At 38.3% G+C, this 17,977-nt stretch overlaps 1 protein-coding gene across 3 annotated transcripts; it reads right to left on the reverse strand.

Moving 5' to 3' along the window:
- Positions 1-606: 606 nt before the first annotated feature.
- Positions 607-17,875, reverse strand: LOC136423924 (sperm-associated antigen 1-like). 3 transcript variants are annotated; one of them, XM_066412322.1, is made up of 23 exons: positions 17,742-17,875; positions 16,885-17,092; positions 16,265-16,349; positions 15,629-15,748; positions 15,252-15,337; positions 13,962-14,083; positions 12,191-12,249; positions 11,875-11,974; positions 11,617-11,694; positions 11,018-11,124; positions 10,374-10,595; positions 9,653-10,034; positions 7,111-7,285; positions 6,673-6,753; positions 5,756-6,362; positions 5,276-5,365; positions 4,699-4,812; positions 3,745-3,870; positions 3,063-3,173; positions 2,611-2,719; positions 2,190-2,267; positions 1,442-1,534; positions 607-987 (listed from the first exon to the last, which is right to left on the reverse strand). In XM_066412322.1, exons 2-23 carry the CDS (start codon positions 17,082-17,084, stop codon positions 893-895), a joined length of 3,240 nt encoding a protein of 1,079 aa, XP_066268419.1. In that variant the 5' UTR covers positions 17,085-17,092; positions 17,742-17,875; the 3' UTR covers positions 607-892. The 3 variants fall into 3 exon arrangements, with proteins under 3 accessions (XP_066268419.1, XP_066268420.1, XP_066268421.1); XM_066412323.1 differs by lacking the exon at positions 3,745-3,870; XM_066412324.1 differs by lacking the exons at positions 13,962-14,083; positions 15,252-15,337; positions 15,629-15,748; ... (1 more) ...; positions 16,885-17,092; positions 17,742-17,875 and adding an exon at positions 12,912-13,021.
- Positions 17,876-17,977: the final 102 nt, after the last annotated feature.

Raw genomic sequence — 17,977 nt, forward strand, 5'->3', positions numbered from 1 at the left:
ACAATTGTACAAAAATTGGTATCAGGAAATAACCTTGTTTTCATGGTGAATTCTACTTTTCCTTTGCACCTGGTGAACAGCAAATCAAAGTACATATAATCTCACAACATCACATTCTACAATGTACATTTGTATTTTACTCTCTGAAGCATTTCATTTTAAGCCTGCAATATCTTTTTTTATTTTAAACTTTGCTATCTTACTGTTTTTTACAAGCAGTTACAGACAGAGTGGAGGGACATGTGTTAGGATGGAAGTTGGACACAGAAATGGGCAGCTAGGAAAACTTAACGATTTAGCCTCCCCAATATCTGCTTGGAGACTAGGGATCTGTATATTAGCATTCCGGTATTATAGACTTTCTAAGCTATACATGTAAATATTCTTTTGTGAAACACCTATGCCATTTGATGATGTAGGTGAGACTTCCTCGGATTGTGCTACACCCACAACATATTTCTCTCACCATACCCCATGTGACATTGAAATCATGGCATGACATTCTAATGTTTAAGTACTATGGATATTTAGCAAGCAACATCCCTAAGTTGGATAGTTGTTCTAGACATCCTTTTATCTCTTGAAAAGATGTTAGTTATCATCATCATCATCAATAATACTCTTAAAGAGTTGGAGCTTTGAAGGCATTCCTTAGTTAGAATGAAAGCTCATCTGCATTGGTGCAATACGTATTCAAAGTTTCTTTAATTGTATTGCGAGACAAAACTTTAACCATTTCTAATTAGCAATTCAATCTTTGGAAACATAGCCAGCAGTATCCATTCAAGGTTATTTTCAGTATCCCTAGAACATTTCACCGTCTCACAAATACAGGATATTCCTTTGACGTTAAATATTTGTCATGCCACCAATGTTGGTCATCAGAACGTCATTAGAAGACAAATGCCTTCTTAAGTGCATTGATGTCTTCTTTTGTGTACTCCGTACATGGCTGGTTCAGGAGGCAGTTCAGGGTAGAACAGATATCTGTAAAAAGAGAATGGCATGAATCTCAAAAAATTGACAAGACAAAGTATGAAAAGTCTTCAAAGTATACATTTATTGAGGGCAAACAGTAACAACAAAATTTATGTTGGAAACAAAGTAGGGTACAACTCGCGTTTTCAGCCAAGCATGCCGGGTCACCCTAATCTTCTTGATATGTGTTTACTTAGGTTTTTTTAGGTGCAGAGGTTTGATTCCTGAAGCTGAGCCTTATACATGAGGATGCCGGCTTTATGCCACCATTCAAAATGCCGGCTTTATGCCACCATTCAAAATGCAATTCAAAAAACCCTGTGATCTCTTTTACACTGTCTGAATATTTTAAAACTACTGCAAGTCAATTTCTTAGTGTTGTATTTTCTAACATACTGGTATGAGGCATTTGTGCAGTCCCATTTCAATAAAGCTAAAACAAGGTGACCCCTGCAATACTCACAGTTCTTATCCTTGGCAGTAAGGAAGGTTTTCAGAATGTTGAAGCGGTTGGCCTTTGTGATGTAGTAGACATACTGGTACACCAGGGCTGGCTCTGAAGAAAACAAAAAATATAGAATCAAAACAAACTTCATAAAAACATTCGAGAGGGAGGGACAGGTGTCTTGGAAGGAAAGGTGTTCGAATTCCTCACTATTCCCACTTGATTATATTAATACATGTACCGTATATTAAAGTAGTACAATGTACGTCTTATCCAAACACATGTATATATAATGCTACACTAATTTAATTTCTTGGTTAACAGATTTTTTGGTAAAATTCTAGCACAAGGACATCATTAAAACAGAAGGCTGGGGTTAAAACTTGCACCCGACCCTGTTCACTCCCTGAAACTGTGTGCACCAAAGTACAAACTTTCCTCTGAGATTCTGTGTTCATGTTGATTTTCCAATCTAGCATTTTTTTTTAATTCCATTATATATACACCAAGAAAATAAATTGGTCTGGCCTAATCTATCATAAACTTGTCTGATTATTTACAGTTATTACACACAAATATTGTTCTTTTTTTTCAACCAGGGCGGCTCTCGCATCTACCCACTACTTTTCAGTGAGGCCCTAGAAATGATATCACAATTTTGCAACATCTTAGAAACAAAGGAAAACTGGCATGGATGTGCAGAAAGTATACCAAAGAACTGTTTCAAAGCTGTGGGAGTTATTATCTTATTATATTGTAGACCCACCTCTGTTGACAACATCCTCTTCCTTCAAGACATGGACTATCTTGTTGATCATGTCGGCGTCCATCTTGTTACTCACAACTGAAAAATAAAGTACATGTACATTATTATGAAGCCATCATGAAGCAATTATGAAGGAAAGTACATGTATGTGTACTGTGCACAGATGGACCCTTTGAAGTGTCCAGATACATTTGGTGTAGGTTTTATAAAAAGCTAGTGATGCTGAAAGAGTTTAATGGACTTGGAGAGGAACATGATGTAAAAGGCTTATCAACTTTGACTTTGTGTTAGTCATATACGGTAACATTTGTATGATATTGTATTGTGTTGACTGTTTGCATTTAATCATTTCATGACAAATGGTCTTGACCATGTGCCCTTCCAATGACACAAGCAAACACAAAAACAGGGGGACAAGCACCTTTTGGCAACTCATCTGGAGCGATGCTCTTGAGCAGACCCAAGTACAGCTCATTGTCGTCACTGTTCTTTAGGGCGCTCCAGGCGGTCATGAACAGGTACGGAGAACTCTGCAGGAAAAAAGGAATGAGGTTGAAGACAACGTTTTTGTTCTAATGATGGTCCAAGGAGCAATAATACGTATCTAAGATGTCTTCCATGGGAAGCTAAGAAAAATGTAAAGAAAGGTTTTTCTTTTATACGTTGATGAAGGTTAGACATCAACATCACATAAGATATGCTAAATAACAGTTACTCAAGCAACTCGATATAATTTTTATTTTGTTTGATACATTAACCTTCAGCAATCTGAGTAGTAGTTTGGCACCCAATTCTCTGGGTTCCAAAGTCGGGCAGCAGGGAGAAGGTTAAAATGTTAACCTTAAGCTAGAAATAAAAGCTCCTCAGAATCACCTTGGCTTGCCTTGATGCTTCCTCAACTTTGGCCTTCAGCTTCCTCTTGGTGGAGGGACTTGTCGCTTTGGGCCCCTCAGGTTCCATGGGGTCTCCCTTAATACCCTCCGCCTTAAGGAATAAGAAACAAAGTCGAAGACATTAGCTAAAACTCCTGGCAACTGAAGAGGTTAACTGGTTAGTTAAACTAGTATTGATAGCATTAAGCAATACAGGCACTAGTTTGAATCACAATGCTTGCTAGTCTACTTTCTGCATTTGATACTACACGTGTACATGCATTTCACTAGTGTTACGTTGACTACGCAAAAATGGAAAATAACAGCAGGACTAGAAACACTCAATGCTTAAAATTTGATGTAATTCCTTGGCTGAAATTTTGTTACATCTCCAAAAACACCCAAATAGTTGCTCTTTCAAAAGTTTTGCTTGCTCAGAATTCAAAAAGTTTCAGATATAAAAGAATTTGTTTATTATGCCAAAAAACAGCTACTCAAGCAACTGAATAATTTTGAAACAGTCAGACGTTTCAGACAGCATCCGCTATCTTTTGTCAGTGACTAAAGGAAAGAACTTGAGAACCAGGTTTTATACCAGAACTGTGAATTGATAATGTTGAATTTCTCTTATGAAAATTTTCTTTTTTGTTTGTTTATTTCTAGCCCTGCTGTTTATAACCTACCGTTGTTTCCTCCTCGCTGTCGCTGTCTTCCCCCTCCTCAACTACTACTCTCCTCCTGCTCTTCCCAGCATCCTTTGTAGCCTTCCCAGAATCCTTATCTTTACCCCCTTGAAGCGATCTGAGCTCCTATAGGTGGGGATTCCAACACGGCATGCACATGCTATCAGTACACACATGCTAAACATACTCCACACAATGCAACATTAGTGGTGTTTTGTTCTTGTTAGACTGTTGAATTGGTTACCCAGAATATTCTGTCCATAGATATTCATTTTTGTTGCCCATGATGGCCTGAATGATATTTCATTTTGTGTATAAAGGAAAAGAGCTTAATGAACTCTGTTGAAGTTGAAGGTCAGTCCCATAATCGCACAAAAAGTGAGTAAAATCTCTCCTGCTACCAGAATTTCGGCCAATATCTTGAGGTATACAATGTAGGTGCTACAATGTACATTTTCTACATACATGTAATACAGCTTTGTTGAACATGGTTTAGGTGTAGGCCTATGACTGATTTTGCATCATAATCTCTTTTCCCTGAGACATATATATTAGTTCCAATTTTTTGACAATAAAGATTATTGAAAAGACTATGTTTGATTTCTGAAAATGGAGGGGAATGCGAACAAGTGAAGGAAGTCAACATAAAAAAGGGGATATTGAGATTTTTTCGAATCATGACCTTGAATGTATCAATGATAAAAGAGAATGTCTAGTACTAGAAAGTCAAAGTAGAAAAAATTAAAACTGTGCTCGTAAATTCTGAAGATGAAATGGACAGAAGGCAAAAAGTTTTGAGGTAAAAATAGAACAGAACAAATACCAGGAAGAACAGAAGGGCGGTTAGGATGCCAAAACATTTCAAATCCTGCACCCCCCCCTTTTTTAGAGTGCATTAGACATGCAACATTCCAGACACAAAAACCATGCAAGTTCCCACATCCCCCTCCTCACCTGTCTCCACAGTTCCTTGACGTCGTCCAGTTCAATTTTAGCAGCCTTATTCTTGGGGTCAAGTTTGAGCAGCTCAGTCAGATCCTTCGCAGCCTCGCTGTACCTCTTCAGCATCTGGGGTTACAGGAAGGGTAAGTAAAATATGTCTACAAACAAGGTTGAAGGACCCTTATGTCAGGATAGGAGAGATGCAATGTTCATACTTGTAAGTTCTAGAAGTGTTCTGTAACTTCTCCATACATCCATGCAGTCTTAACTATCGAGTAACTAAATCTTAGCTATTAATCCAGCAGTATACTGAACATGCTTTGATTTGAGATTCTTTTCCTTAGTTTATTGAAAATCAAGGTACATGTAGTCGACTTCTTTTACTTCTTTTTTCCCTTTGTTTAAAAATATAAGTAGGGTAGAATGTGATTTTACATAAAAAGTCTTAACATTTATCAAATATTCCTTTGTTGTGCATTGTATGACAAACTCAAACTATCTTCTTTATGAATTGAAATGAGGTAGACTCTTACTCATCATTACTCAAGACATGCATTTCTAGTAGACTGGATAATAACTGTCCTCTTACCTTCCTGGCCTGAGCCCGTCTGAAGTAAGCCTTGATATTCTTCTCCTCCAACTCCAGGGTCTTGTTACAATCAGCCTCCGCTTCATTAGGCTGGGGAGGGCAGAAAACATAGATGTCTTGTTACAATAGAGTTGTACAAAAAGGCACAAATATTGAAAGATAAACCAAGGACATCCTATATAATGTCCTTGGATAAACAAACCCTTATCTTCAGCCTGAGTTCAAAGTTAGATTTTAAAAATCCAAAAGCTTGCAGATGAACATCAATAAAGACTAGATTATCATCATTGATTAACTGTCTTCTTTTACCCATCAAATACTAGTACTTAGGTGAGGAGTCCCTTTCTCACAACAACTTTAAAACAAGCTTACAACTCCAAAGAGGTAGGTTTGTAGAAACAAGAGCAAGGGAGTGGGAGAGAGAGGAAGCACATGAGAAAGAGAGAGGGAGAGGAGAAAGAGAGAAATATCTAGACTTACCCTGGTCATTTTCAGATGGCAGAGAGCTCTGTTACAGTAAGCCACAGCCTGGTCAGGAGAGAGCTCTATACACTTGGTGTAACACTGGGTAGCAGGCCCAAAGTGTCCTTTCTTGACTAGTGTGTTCCCTTTTTCCTTAAACTGCAGGAAAGTATCTCGAGGGGACGTTGATTTTGTTTGCTTTTTCTCACTTTTTGTGGGCATTTTCTTTTTATCTTCCTTCTTTGCTTCCTTCTTTGCTTCATTCTTTGCTTCCTTCTTTGATTCCTTCTTTGCTTCCGTCTTGTCTTTCTTTGTTTCGTGTGCTTTTTTGGAACTTTCAGCCTTTTTACTTGTAGATTTTTCCGCATTTTCCTTTTCTCTGTTTGGTTTGGATGCTTTTGTTTCATTGGCTGATGGCTCTTTGACTCCATTGACCATTGGTTGTTTGGTTTCAGGTGCTTTAATTTCATTGGCTACCGGCTTGCTAGGTTCTGGGATCTGATTGGTTGGTGGTGGGATTGCCGGGGAAACAGTTCTATGTGCACTCTGGGGGCTGTAAGTGGGAATGGTGGGTAGTTTTGTCCTCCAGTTGGGTCCATCTAAGTCTTTCAGCATTTGTGCTGATCTAAGAAGAGAAATCAACAATTCATATCAGTATTACATATACAGTATACTTATACAGCTATTTCTATTTGTTATGTGTGTTAGTTTCCTAACTTTTTGAGGTTTTTAACAATGATTTCTTCCCCTTACTTCTGCCACAAACTATGCAAGAAACATTGTGAAAGACACCTGAGAGAAACCAGTTGAAGTGTAATCTAACTTTTCTGATTGACCACAAAAAAATCACATTGTGTTGTAATAAAACATAAGATGTTTGAAGGTGCCGGTCCAATAACAACAAGACTGATTGAGGGTCATTTGAGGACACTGACCTGTGTGACCCCTGCTGGGCCTGTATGTTGCTGGGGTCGATGTTCAGCACATGTTTGTAGTCAACATACGCCTGCCTGAACCTGGAACATACAAACAGAAATTCGTCACCATTTCCTTTTCATCAAAATAAAATTGTGCTCTAACTGAACCAAACATGATGAATAAATGCACACAACAGGAAAAAGTCATCATACTGTTAGCACTGAACAACTAAGGTAATATCATTAGAATTAGCTATAGAATTACAGATTGAAGTTGTTAAGAGAGGCAGTACGATTTGTAATAATTATGTTTTGCTGACATTCTACTATCTTATTTTGTGCACCCAAAATTCTTTCTGTTCACCTAGCTATAGATTTTTACGTTAGGGGCACCAGTGCACCTATCCCCCTAAAAATGAATTTCAAGGCTCAGCCCTGCATAAGGGAACAGCTTACTTCTCAAGGTGCTCGTAAGCCGTGGCCCTCCTGAGGAGGGGTTTCCAGGAGTGTGGCTGGAGCTCTAGGGCGTGGTCACAGTCATCAAGGCAACCCTTCACATCTCCGACCTTATTCTTACCGGCTGCACGGTTACTGTACAGGGTAGACAGGCCCTGACTGTGGTCAGCTTCTTCTACAAATGTCAATATACAAAAGAGAGTAAAAGAGTTATTCCATGGAGTGATACAATGTGTAATTACAGTTAGATGTCAACAAACACAAAGACACTGCATATTTAAACCTCTGCCCTCTTATGGTTCTACTATATCAGCTGATTTTGTCTTATTACCTTCGCGACGAATGGTTTCGTCGAGAAGGTTATGCGACGGTGCTTGTCTGTGTGTCTGTTAGTGAACAGAATAAGTCGAGAACGCCTGGATGGTTTGTTGTCGTAGTTGGTGTGTCGGTGTGTATGTGGCAAATCTCAAGATGATTAGATTTTGGGCGAAGTGTTTTGCATAATTAACGAGAAAAGTGTAAAAATGTGTTCAATTGTATGCTTTACTATGCGTTCTGGTTGCGACGTGTGGGCTGTATAATGTTTCAGGGGATATTGATGGGGTCACAGATGGGGGGCAAAGTTGGTCATGAGGGGTCATGAGGCAGGCAGGAAACCGTCAGTTACATGTACTGCAGCTGCCAGGGACAAATTGGCTATCAGCCAGCTGTAGGGCAGATACAAGAGATAGGCTTGCCCTGGTAGGCAGTAATGCTTTAAAGCACTAAAACAAGGGCTCAGAAAAGGATTCACCTTAATTGCAAGCCCCAAAAATTCTTATGCACCAGAAAGCCACATCTGTCTACTTTAGAATCATGCAAAGAAAATAGACAGTTGACCAGCTGGTTCTCTCGTAACAGCTGACAGACGAAAACAATCGTCAACTTTGACCTACTCCCAGCCTGGAAGAGTCCACTCGGAGCATGTGAAACCAAACCACAAAGATATCTCCTTACACCAATTAAAAGACTGAAACATACAAATTTTGACCAAAGTTGGATATACACGGCCTTATATGAGTAAGAACAGTCATTAATGCAGTGCCACAGCATGGGAATACCGAGCATGTCTGTGTGTCTGTTAGTGAACACGATAAGTCGAGAATTCTTGGAAGGATTGTCTTGGTATTTGGTATGTTGGTAGGTCTCGATGAAACCTGAAAATGATTAGATTTTGGGCCCCCTATCGGCTTGTTACGGTACTGCAGCGGAACTTCATGTTATGATATCTCGTGTTGTGGACATGCTATGGAACTGATTTTTGAGTGGTAGATAGCTCGTTGGGCAGAGAGTAAGTGGTATAGGTTTGGGCCCCCTAGCAACTTTTTTGGAACTGCAGGGGTAGGTTTTGCTTCAGACATTGAAAGGGAATAACTCAAGAAGGGCTTGATGGAAGGTCATGATTTTTTGCATGTACATAGCTTGAGCGATGATGTACATGATTGGATACTTATTATGCAAATCAGTAACTAATTTGCATAATTAATGAGGAAAGTTTATACATTCATCAATTTCCATGATAGGACTCGCAAACATGTGACATATGTAACTGAGGAAGAGAGAAATATTAATAGATATCAGCTATGCAAATGAGAACCTCATTTACATAATCAATGAGAAAATAATATAACTCGAGATGGGCTTGATGGATGGTCATGATTTTTGGTATGTAGATAGCTTATGTGATGCTTTGTATGATTGGATGATAATTATGCAAATCAGATTATAATTAATGAGGCAATTTTAAAAACCTGCTGTGTTCCATGATATGACTATTCAAATATGTGACATTTGTAACTGAGGAAGAGAGGAATGTCAATAGATAGAAATTATGCAAATGTAGGCCTAATTTGCATAATTCATGAGAAACTACTATCATTCCATACTAGTAAATAACGGCAATTTCATACTTGTTGCATTTAGAAGTTGTGTGAATGTGAACACCATTGAATCAAATTATGCTAATAAGGAGCTTATTTGCATTATTGATGAAAAATGTTAGCATAACCTTCTTTGTTAAGCTCATAATCATAACAAGGAGGTTTGGACAACTTATGTTATTTGGGTGAGGAGGATCAACTGGTATGATTTTTGATTGATGAAAAACACTCCTAATACGTCAGTCATAAAGGTCAAAATCATTTCGCGAAGGTATGAGGTCGTAGAACTCTTGTTATATATCATAATAGGTACTTCAAATTCAAAAGACAAAGTTTAACCTATTACAACCTTTAAAAACACTCAAAGGGCACGAACGTCTTCCAAGGCAGAAAGTCTTTTGCCACATTTACAATGATCATCAACAATGCAATGTACATTTCTGGATCTGCCACAAAATCTATCAAATTCTTAGGCAGTAAGGCTAATAGTGCAACTGCATTGCATCTGCTATCCGCTACTGAAAAAGCGTTATGCTTCGTCTCAACTCTCAAGCAATACGCTTCAAGTTCCACAGAAGAAAATCTTTGCAATGATAGGAAATACAAATGAATGGCAGACCAACCTTTCTCCAGCTCAGTGATAGCCTGGGTGTACTTTTTCACTGCTGCGGCATACTGGCCCTGTTGGTACAGACTGTTCCCAGCATCCTTCAGGCGGACCACACCATCTGGCAGTGGGGGCGGGGGTGATGGGGTTGGAGCAGGAGGGGCAACATTTTCCTGGCCGTTTGTTACATTTTCTTGAGCAGCTTCTTCTGTGCTAGAAGATTTTTCTGTGTCTTCAGGTTTTGTTGTTTCTTTTTGTGCTTCTTTTGGTGCCGAGGTTGGTTCTACAGTAGACTCAGATTTTGTGATTGTTTCTACTGAGGTTTCCACAGGAGTTTCTACAACTTTCTTCTCTTCCTGAAGCTTTTCCGCAGGTTTAGATGCGTCTTCTTTCTCCTCCTGTGAAATGGCAAAAATCACATGCATTTCAGTTCAATACACTTCAAAAGTATTTCATGTGTCAAAACAACATGCCATTACCTTTGTTAATCCATGTGAAAGGACCATCAAAATGATACCTCATATCCTTTTTATTGTGAGTTTTTCAATTTAACTTTTCCCTACTTTTAAGAGAGCTGTATGCTAATCCCGAAGTCAGTTAAGCAACAACTTGGGGGGAAAAAACTCCGCTAGAATAGCTAAATCTATAACTAGCACAATTCTTTGTGAGAGAAACACAAGAGCTTGGCCTCGAGTAAAGCTTACATACTCGAAAGTTTTTGTAACAAAATTTCTTACATCTTGAGCATCCTCAGCTTCCTTTTCTTCCTCCTCAGACTCAGTGTCTCCCCCCTCCACATCCATGGTACCATCCACCTCCTCAATCACCATCCTGCGACCTTTACCCTTTGACCCTTCCTTTGAAGTTGTGTCTTGTATATTTTTCAGCAGCTCCTTTGACTTCTTGGCCTCCTCTGCTTTTTCAGTGGCTTTTTGATCTTGGACTTCTTTCAGCATGGCCTGTGGAGAATTCATCAATGAAGGGTTAAAAAGAGCTTGTCAATAGTCTAACAGGTATAACACAAATTCTCACTGCCCAAGGCTCTATGGAGCCCCTACCAGTAAGGGCTCTGACCAGTGGGAAAGGTGCTAGAAGCATGATTTGGTTATTGGGTACATTTAAAATTAGGTAGGCCGACTACTCTCTCTTTGTAGCCAGGGGCTGAATTGCGAGGAGCCCACAATTGGCAGGGCTTAATTGCAAAAGTCTGTGGCTCAATATGACAATAGCACTAGGTACTTTAACCATAGGACTGTAGGTTTTGAACCATCAGTCGTAGTGGGATAGACCCCTACTGTTTCCAATAAGTGCGGTGGTTTTTTTTAAACATGCTTGAGGTGTGGATTTCCTCAAACAAGTCCATAATAAGCAGTGTTATTACCTTTGCCTTGGGGTTGTGTGGCTCCTGTTCCAGTACAACAGTCAGGTCAGCTATGGCCTCCTCCCGCTGTCCCAGTCCCTTTCTACCCATGGCTCTTCTCAGCAGGGCTGTGGGGAAACATCAAGTCTTAGAATTAGATCATTTTGGGGACATGATAATTTGTGTTCATATAGCTATAATGACATCTATCCAAAAATCTAGTTGAGAAAAATGTCCTAGTATATTGCCAGCTATCAATCCATCTCCAAGTAAATGTAGCATTCAGGCTTTTTTTTAACGTACTCAGCAGTATTTACGTTTTCACGAATGAAACTCCACCAATTACGCTCAAAACAACCTTCACTGGTGCATCTGCTTGAAGATTAGCTAGCAATCAATCTCCAAGTAAATGTAGCATTCAGGCTGTTTTTGAGCATACTTAGCAGTATTTACGTTTTTACGACGAAACTCCACCAAATACGCTCAAAACAACCTTCACTTCTTCATCTGCTTGAAGATTAGCTACCAATATGGTCCGTTCTGTATCACCAAAATATAAATGCCAAAGTAAAAATGTCTAATGGAAGGCTAGAAAATTTATATAACATGGATCACAGTACCTTTCAGGTTGCCTGGTTCCATCTTCAGTACCACGTTGGTGTCATCTACTGCGTCCTGCCATTTCTCCTGCCTCAGTTCTGTTAGCGAGGTAAAAAGGTCTGATTTGAGCTCAGAATAACACACATACTTCAGTTTCCCTTACGGTGTTTCTCAAAACTATATACTAGTAATCATTAAGTTAAAGGACCTTACTAAGTATAATAATAATAAAAGTTAAATGAACTTAGTATGGAAAATGATAAATTAATGCTACTTACTGGCCAGTGCCCTGTTGTTGTAGGCTGCTGCAGAGGGAACAATAGAGATGCTCCTGGTGTAGTACACCTCAGCCTCCAGGTAGTCATTAGCCTTGAAGGCCTGAAATATAATACAGAAATACAACAATGTAACTGAGCCCTGCAACATTTGTGCACTTTCTGTTTTCTCACTTTGGAAGGTAATTTCAGAGATCAACATGGTAATTATCAAGGAAAGACACTGTCAAATTGGGGGACGAGTAGGCAAATCTTGTACAAGGAAAAGAACAATTAAAATCATACAACACTATGTTCATCATTTCATAACATTTTTCACCTCATTTCCTTTGTCTTTTTCCCTCTCTGCTTTTCTGGATTTTTCTTCATCTGACATGTCTGAAAACAATGAAAAATATGAGAAATTTCATTTCAAACTTCATGCCTTTATGATCATAAATCAACACAATTGATTAACCATAATGTATTTAATCCAGTACATGTACTTTGACTGCCCAAATTTGGGGAAAGCAAACATTGATCCACATACAGCAAGTCTCATTCAAAACAAGGCGTCAAACATCTGAGCACTGTTAACTTGATTCCTCCCAAGCTTAAGCCTATAAATACAACCAAGCACATGTGCACATGTAATACATTATACATACTCTTGCTATAGCAACCAACAGCTGAAAAAATATCAGAAAGACATAAAAGCATCCAAAAATAGTACCAGTAAAAATGCTTGAAAAAGTAGATCGAACAAAACAGGCATCAAACCCTAAGTTAAGGAAAACAATATCCAATACAATCTCAAGGATGAATTTTTTGAAGCAATGAAATTATATAGACAGTGCACACATATAATCTAGGTGATGATGAAACTACCATGTGAGCACATGTGGGCAACCATGCCAGCATGGAAAAACCCTCGACATGCTTTCAAAGTTTCATACTTGACGTATGTCACTCAATGACACACAAATTCAGCACATATTCAAATACAAAACCACAGCAACAAACATTGCATTAACGATTGTAAAGAGAGCTCTAGCACTTACTTGTAACCATTATACTGGCAAAATGGCACCTAAAAGTCTCCTCAACAAAACGATTTAAGATGAAACATTGACATATGAACCCAGCTGTCAACACAGGCCTGGGTGTTAAAGGTCAGGAGACAGATCATGTGACCACAATCTGCAGCTCTGATTGGTGGCTAAATTTGGGGGAACCCCTAAGTCCAAATATAGCTCTGGATGGAATGTGGGGCATGCCATTCAGTCTGGCTGGGGAAGTCACAAAAGGAAGACATGTTCTCATGTTTTAGGACATGGAATGATCTAGAAGCATCTACTGCCCTGCAAATGTATGTCTATAAACCTAGAACCTTCTCTGTGTTGAAGTCAGCCTATCTGTCTTTCCAGAACTTTCCTTGTTCTAACTTCTAGGGTTTTCTAAATCAAATTTGAGAAATATCAAAAATCTATAAAAAAATCTATATTTCTGCATCACACAAGAGCTCTGTTCAGTAATACAATGAATATTCATTGCAGCTCCTTGCCAAAAAGGCTTATTGCAAGTACCAATAGAAGGTAATAGTAAGGAATACTTGTAACACAGCTCATACAAAGACTTTAATAGCAAAATAGACCTATCATGAAACAAATAAGAAACTATCCACTACAGCAAATTTCCTTGCTTATGAAAGACAATCTTTTTCTGAGAATATCATCTGTACCCTATGTCAATAATACATACCTGGCCATATTTCTATACGGATTTACATTTAAATCTGGCAATTCAACAGTTAGAATTTGTATTTTCATCCATTGAAAATGTGACTGACAACAGGAACTTAAGTATGTCAAATTCCTTGAGTAAAAGCTATTTCAGATTTATAAAAGTACAAGTTGCAGTTAGGTATGGATTTTGATTTTTTTTTGTATCAAAAATTGCCTTATTGTATTATGTCAGTAATTCATGCAATTTTTATGCTACCACGATGACGTCATCAATAGTTATGGGGCCATCCCATTTTTAGAAAAATCGGATTTTCCTGCTAGATTTTCAGTTGAAATCAATGGTAAGACAAGGGGGAGTATTAGTACCTGAGGTGTTCATCTCCTGCTGTAGCTTGTTCACCTTCGCCAGGTTCTGGGTGATGTTCTTGGAGTCTTCCTTCACTCCTTGGTCCTGGTCCATCTTCTCTAATTCCTTGTCTACATCAAATCTACAAAAAAAGAATAATACAAGTTTGAACATTAACTCCCAGCTTCCATACTTTTGAAACAGAGACGATAAAACATGTTGTTTCTGTTATGTTTTTTGTTCCTTTCTATCTTAATGAAAACAGTGTTTTTTCCTAACCGAACAAATGTAGACGTAATAATTCCAAGCATTGACACTTATTTAAAGAAAAACACCTTGAAAGATTTTCTGACCGCCTTTCAACATTTTGAAATCAGGTCAGCCCAAACTGAGAAGTTGAAAGAGACTGCATGTATGAAGAATCAGTGCAAAATGAATCTGCCAATACAATTTTGTCAGAGATTGAAAATAAAGCTGTACTTTGCTATGTGAAGTTATACACATACAATGTACCTACCCTCTATTACAACAGTAAAACAACTTTTTGAAGCCCATTTTTGACAAAAAACAACAGCACTTGTCTTGTGCAGTTATATTCACAGCTGTTCAGATTTTCACACTATGGTAATTTTCAACATGTAGATGAGAGTTTACAGATGAAAAACTTGAAAGGGGTATTTTTCTATGCTTAAAAAGTACCTATAATGAAAATGGGATATTCCAACATCTATATGAACACCATATGAGTGGACTGTACCATTGTGAGTAAGAGGGATGTACAAGTTCTATCAAATTCAATGTATCCAGCTGTTGGGACAACCCATGTTGGCTACAGGGGGTCTTTCTCAAATGAATAATTATAGCAGGTGCGCAGATGACTAGTCAATCCCCTCAATACATGCTAAATGGTTTGGACTACTTTTCACCTACGTGTGAATTTCATACAGCAACTGCATTCAAGTCATATTACATACATACATGACATAAAGAGAAAAATAACAATGATTAACATGGTCTATATTTTGTTAGTCTTTCTACAACATCAATTCATTACAGCATGGTAAGATTTTCTACTTACAATAGTAAATACATATCTATTAGCTGTTAACAATTTTTTTTCAAAACCAAATGTTCAATATAAGTACATTTCTGATAATTTTACTGATTGGTTTTCTTAGAACATATCTTCATCGCCCTAAACTTCCTTAGATCACAAAGGTTTTTAAATACCTCCTTGCTTCAATGTAACTTTACCTTAAGTTTGCAAGGAACAAAGAACAAGTTTGCAAAGAACAAATAATTTTACTGACTTGTCCCAAGCCCTATAGTCTCTGGGCAGGCTCTGTTTTTGGGAGGGCTTGTTTTGGTGGTTGGCTGGAGAAGTGCCGGAATCAGGCTACAAAGGTGGATATACATTGTAATACAATTAGTAATTGATAAATCTAGTAGACATATGATTGGATTCTTTTTTTTGTATAAGGCACTATCTAAAGGACAAAATGAAAAAGAAACAACATATAAAATTTTCAAAATGACCAACTATTGCACAAATCGAGAAAAACAAATATCAATATCAATGCACATTACTTGTTTTGAAGATATTTGACCAAGTGGTTTAAAACTCTTTCATAATCAATTATGGCATTTGTATCATAAACAGGGACTTCAATAACCTGACCACCCCTACCTTACTGGTCCCAATGGTCTGTCCCGACCCCCTGATCGGTGGAAGTTTCCCATCATGCACCACCTGCTGTCGCTGCTTCTTCAGGTCCTCCTCCTTCTGCTGAATCTCCTCCTCCCAGCTCTGGACATGTCAATCAATGTGTCAATCATCATCACATTTACCATATATGGGTTTGATAACCAAAGAAGGCTTTCCACCTCCCAGCTCTGAATATGTCAATCAATGTGTCAATCATCATCACTGTCATAAACTACATTTACCATATATGGGTTTGATAGCCAAATAAGGATCTCCTCCTCCCGGCTATGAACACATCAACCAATCTGTTATTCTATCCGTCAATCAATCAATCAATTAATCAATCAAGCTGTTAATCAATCAATCAATTTGCCAACCTGACAATCAAAGCAATCCTTAGTATTTCAACAACAAAACCAAAGAAGTTCCTGTCTTCGATTGCACTTACCATAGCCTGGGTGCCATGAAATTACTACCTGAAAGGGTAGCGAGCGCAGGAGCCCTGGTAGTAATCAGATGGCACCCAGGCTACACTCACCATACAACAGCTTTATATATATGTCTGTAACTTACCTACCAGGCAGCAAGGAAAGAAATTTTCCAGAACCATGTACTTACTGTAATGTCCTGTGTAATCTCTGTCCACTCCTTGTTATCAATGTCATATGGCCTCTTAGCGGGCAGGTCCACTCTCAGGGCTTTACTGTAAGTGAGACGGGGTTATACTGTATTTTAACAACTATATGTGGATTTTTTTTCAAAGACAGGCAAGGCAATCAGAGATGGCAGACTTCATCCATCCCCTTATCCGTAATACCTTGCAACTCTTACAGTCCTACAGACAAAAATAGAAGCATTAAAACTAAAGTTTATTACGGTTAAGCGCCATTGTGTGTGTTGGAATTCACAAAAAATTGGGATTTACAGAAACACACACAGACAGACACACATACACACAAAGCCACACATACAAACGCACACATATACAAACACACACACAGATAGACACACATAAAAAAACACATACACCGAGGCAGACACACACATACATACACAGACATGCCAAATGCAATGCTTCACTCCCTTGGGATGAAGTAAAGACAAAGAAAATTACTACATATCATATCATTCAAATCATCTTATCGTCAAAATCAAACCACAGATCTACAAGGGAGATACTTAACTTTTAATCCTTCCTAGAAAAATTGACTAAATATCATTTTAATCCTTCCCCATACCTGTCAGGTTTCAGAGACTCCAGTCTCTTCTCACAGAAGTTGATGAGTTCAGGGTAGATCCCCTCGTCCCCCGATCGCAGCTCGTACAGAATCTTCTCCAGCTCACGCGCATTCTCACACCCCTCGATGTACTTGTAGTCCAGGTGTTCAATGGGGATGTTGTATCTTTTCGTGGTCTGACCAAACCCCACTGATGACATCTTTTATTCTTTTGAAACAAACAAAAAGACGACAAAAACCGTTATAAAATAAAATTGTCATAGACAATGGATTCAATACATCCCTATTGCAATCTATATCACAATCAAATCATATAAAACATTTTAGTGTCGGCTATTATAATATTTCACATGATTGAATTTGTACTAGGGTTATAAATCACTTTTACATGTTCCTCTGCTGATAGCAACCGATGATATCATTATGGGATGTAAATGATAGCTGAAACACTAGTATACTATGTGTATACGTTAACAGTTATATATGTTATTGAACACGTTGTAGCTAACCACTGTCGAATGTTCCCGAAGTCGAACCACCTGCCCTAACAACTTTTACTTTCAGTTCAACAACCTCTATCATTCCAACATTCTCCTGTCTACATTTGCCACTTGTTTGATGTTTAAGAACACATTTGTTCCAGCTTTATTTTGATTCACATCTTATAATAAAACACAACAATCTTATATCTAGTCACCCCAAACAAATAAAAGTCAACAAATCATCAACAAAAGTTAGCGTTGCGGTGCCCCCCTCCCCAAAAATATCCGATTCGAATAAACCACTGTCTAATCTCTTCTTCTCATGTTCTGCTTCCAATTTCTTATGCCTAAGACATAGGACAAGCCTGAACCCACCTGTAAGACGTTAGAGTTGTTCATACACGACAAACAAGGATTTGCCGGCGGAAAGTTGCAGGTGGAAAACTGAAACTTCAAAATTTATTTCCTTCGCAACAAACGTCCCAGAGAGCAGTGCGCTTAGGTGTTCATTACATCTTTTTAAAAATGCCCAAAATACGTAAAATACGGTTTTCATAAACGCTGTTGTGTCTTATTTACGAAGAAAAATCTCTTTTTTTGAACTAGCGAAT

This window comes from Branchiostoma lanceolatum, chromosome 18 (genome assembly GCF_035083965.1).
Source record: "Branchiostoma lanceolatum isolate klBraLanc5 chromosome 18, klBraLanc5.hap2, whole genome shotgun sequence".
Classification (NCBI taxonomy): domain Eukaryota; kingdom Metazoa; phylum Chordata; class Leptocardii; order Amphioxiformes; family Branchiostomatidae; genus Branchiostoma; species Branchiostoma lanceolatum.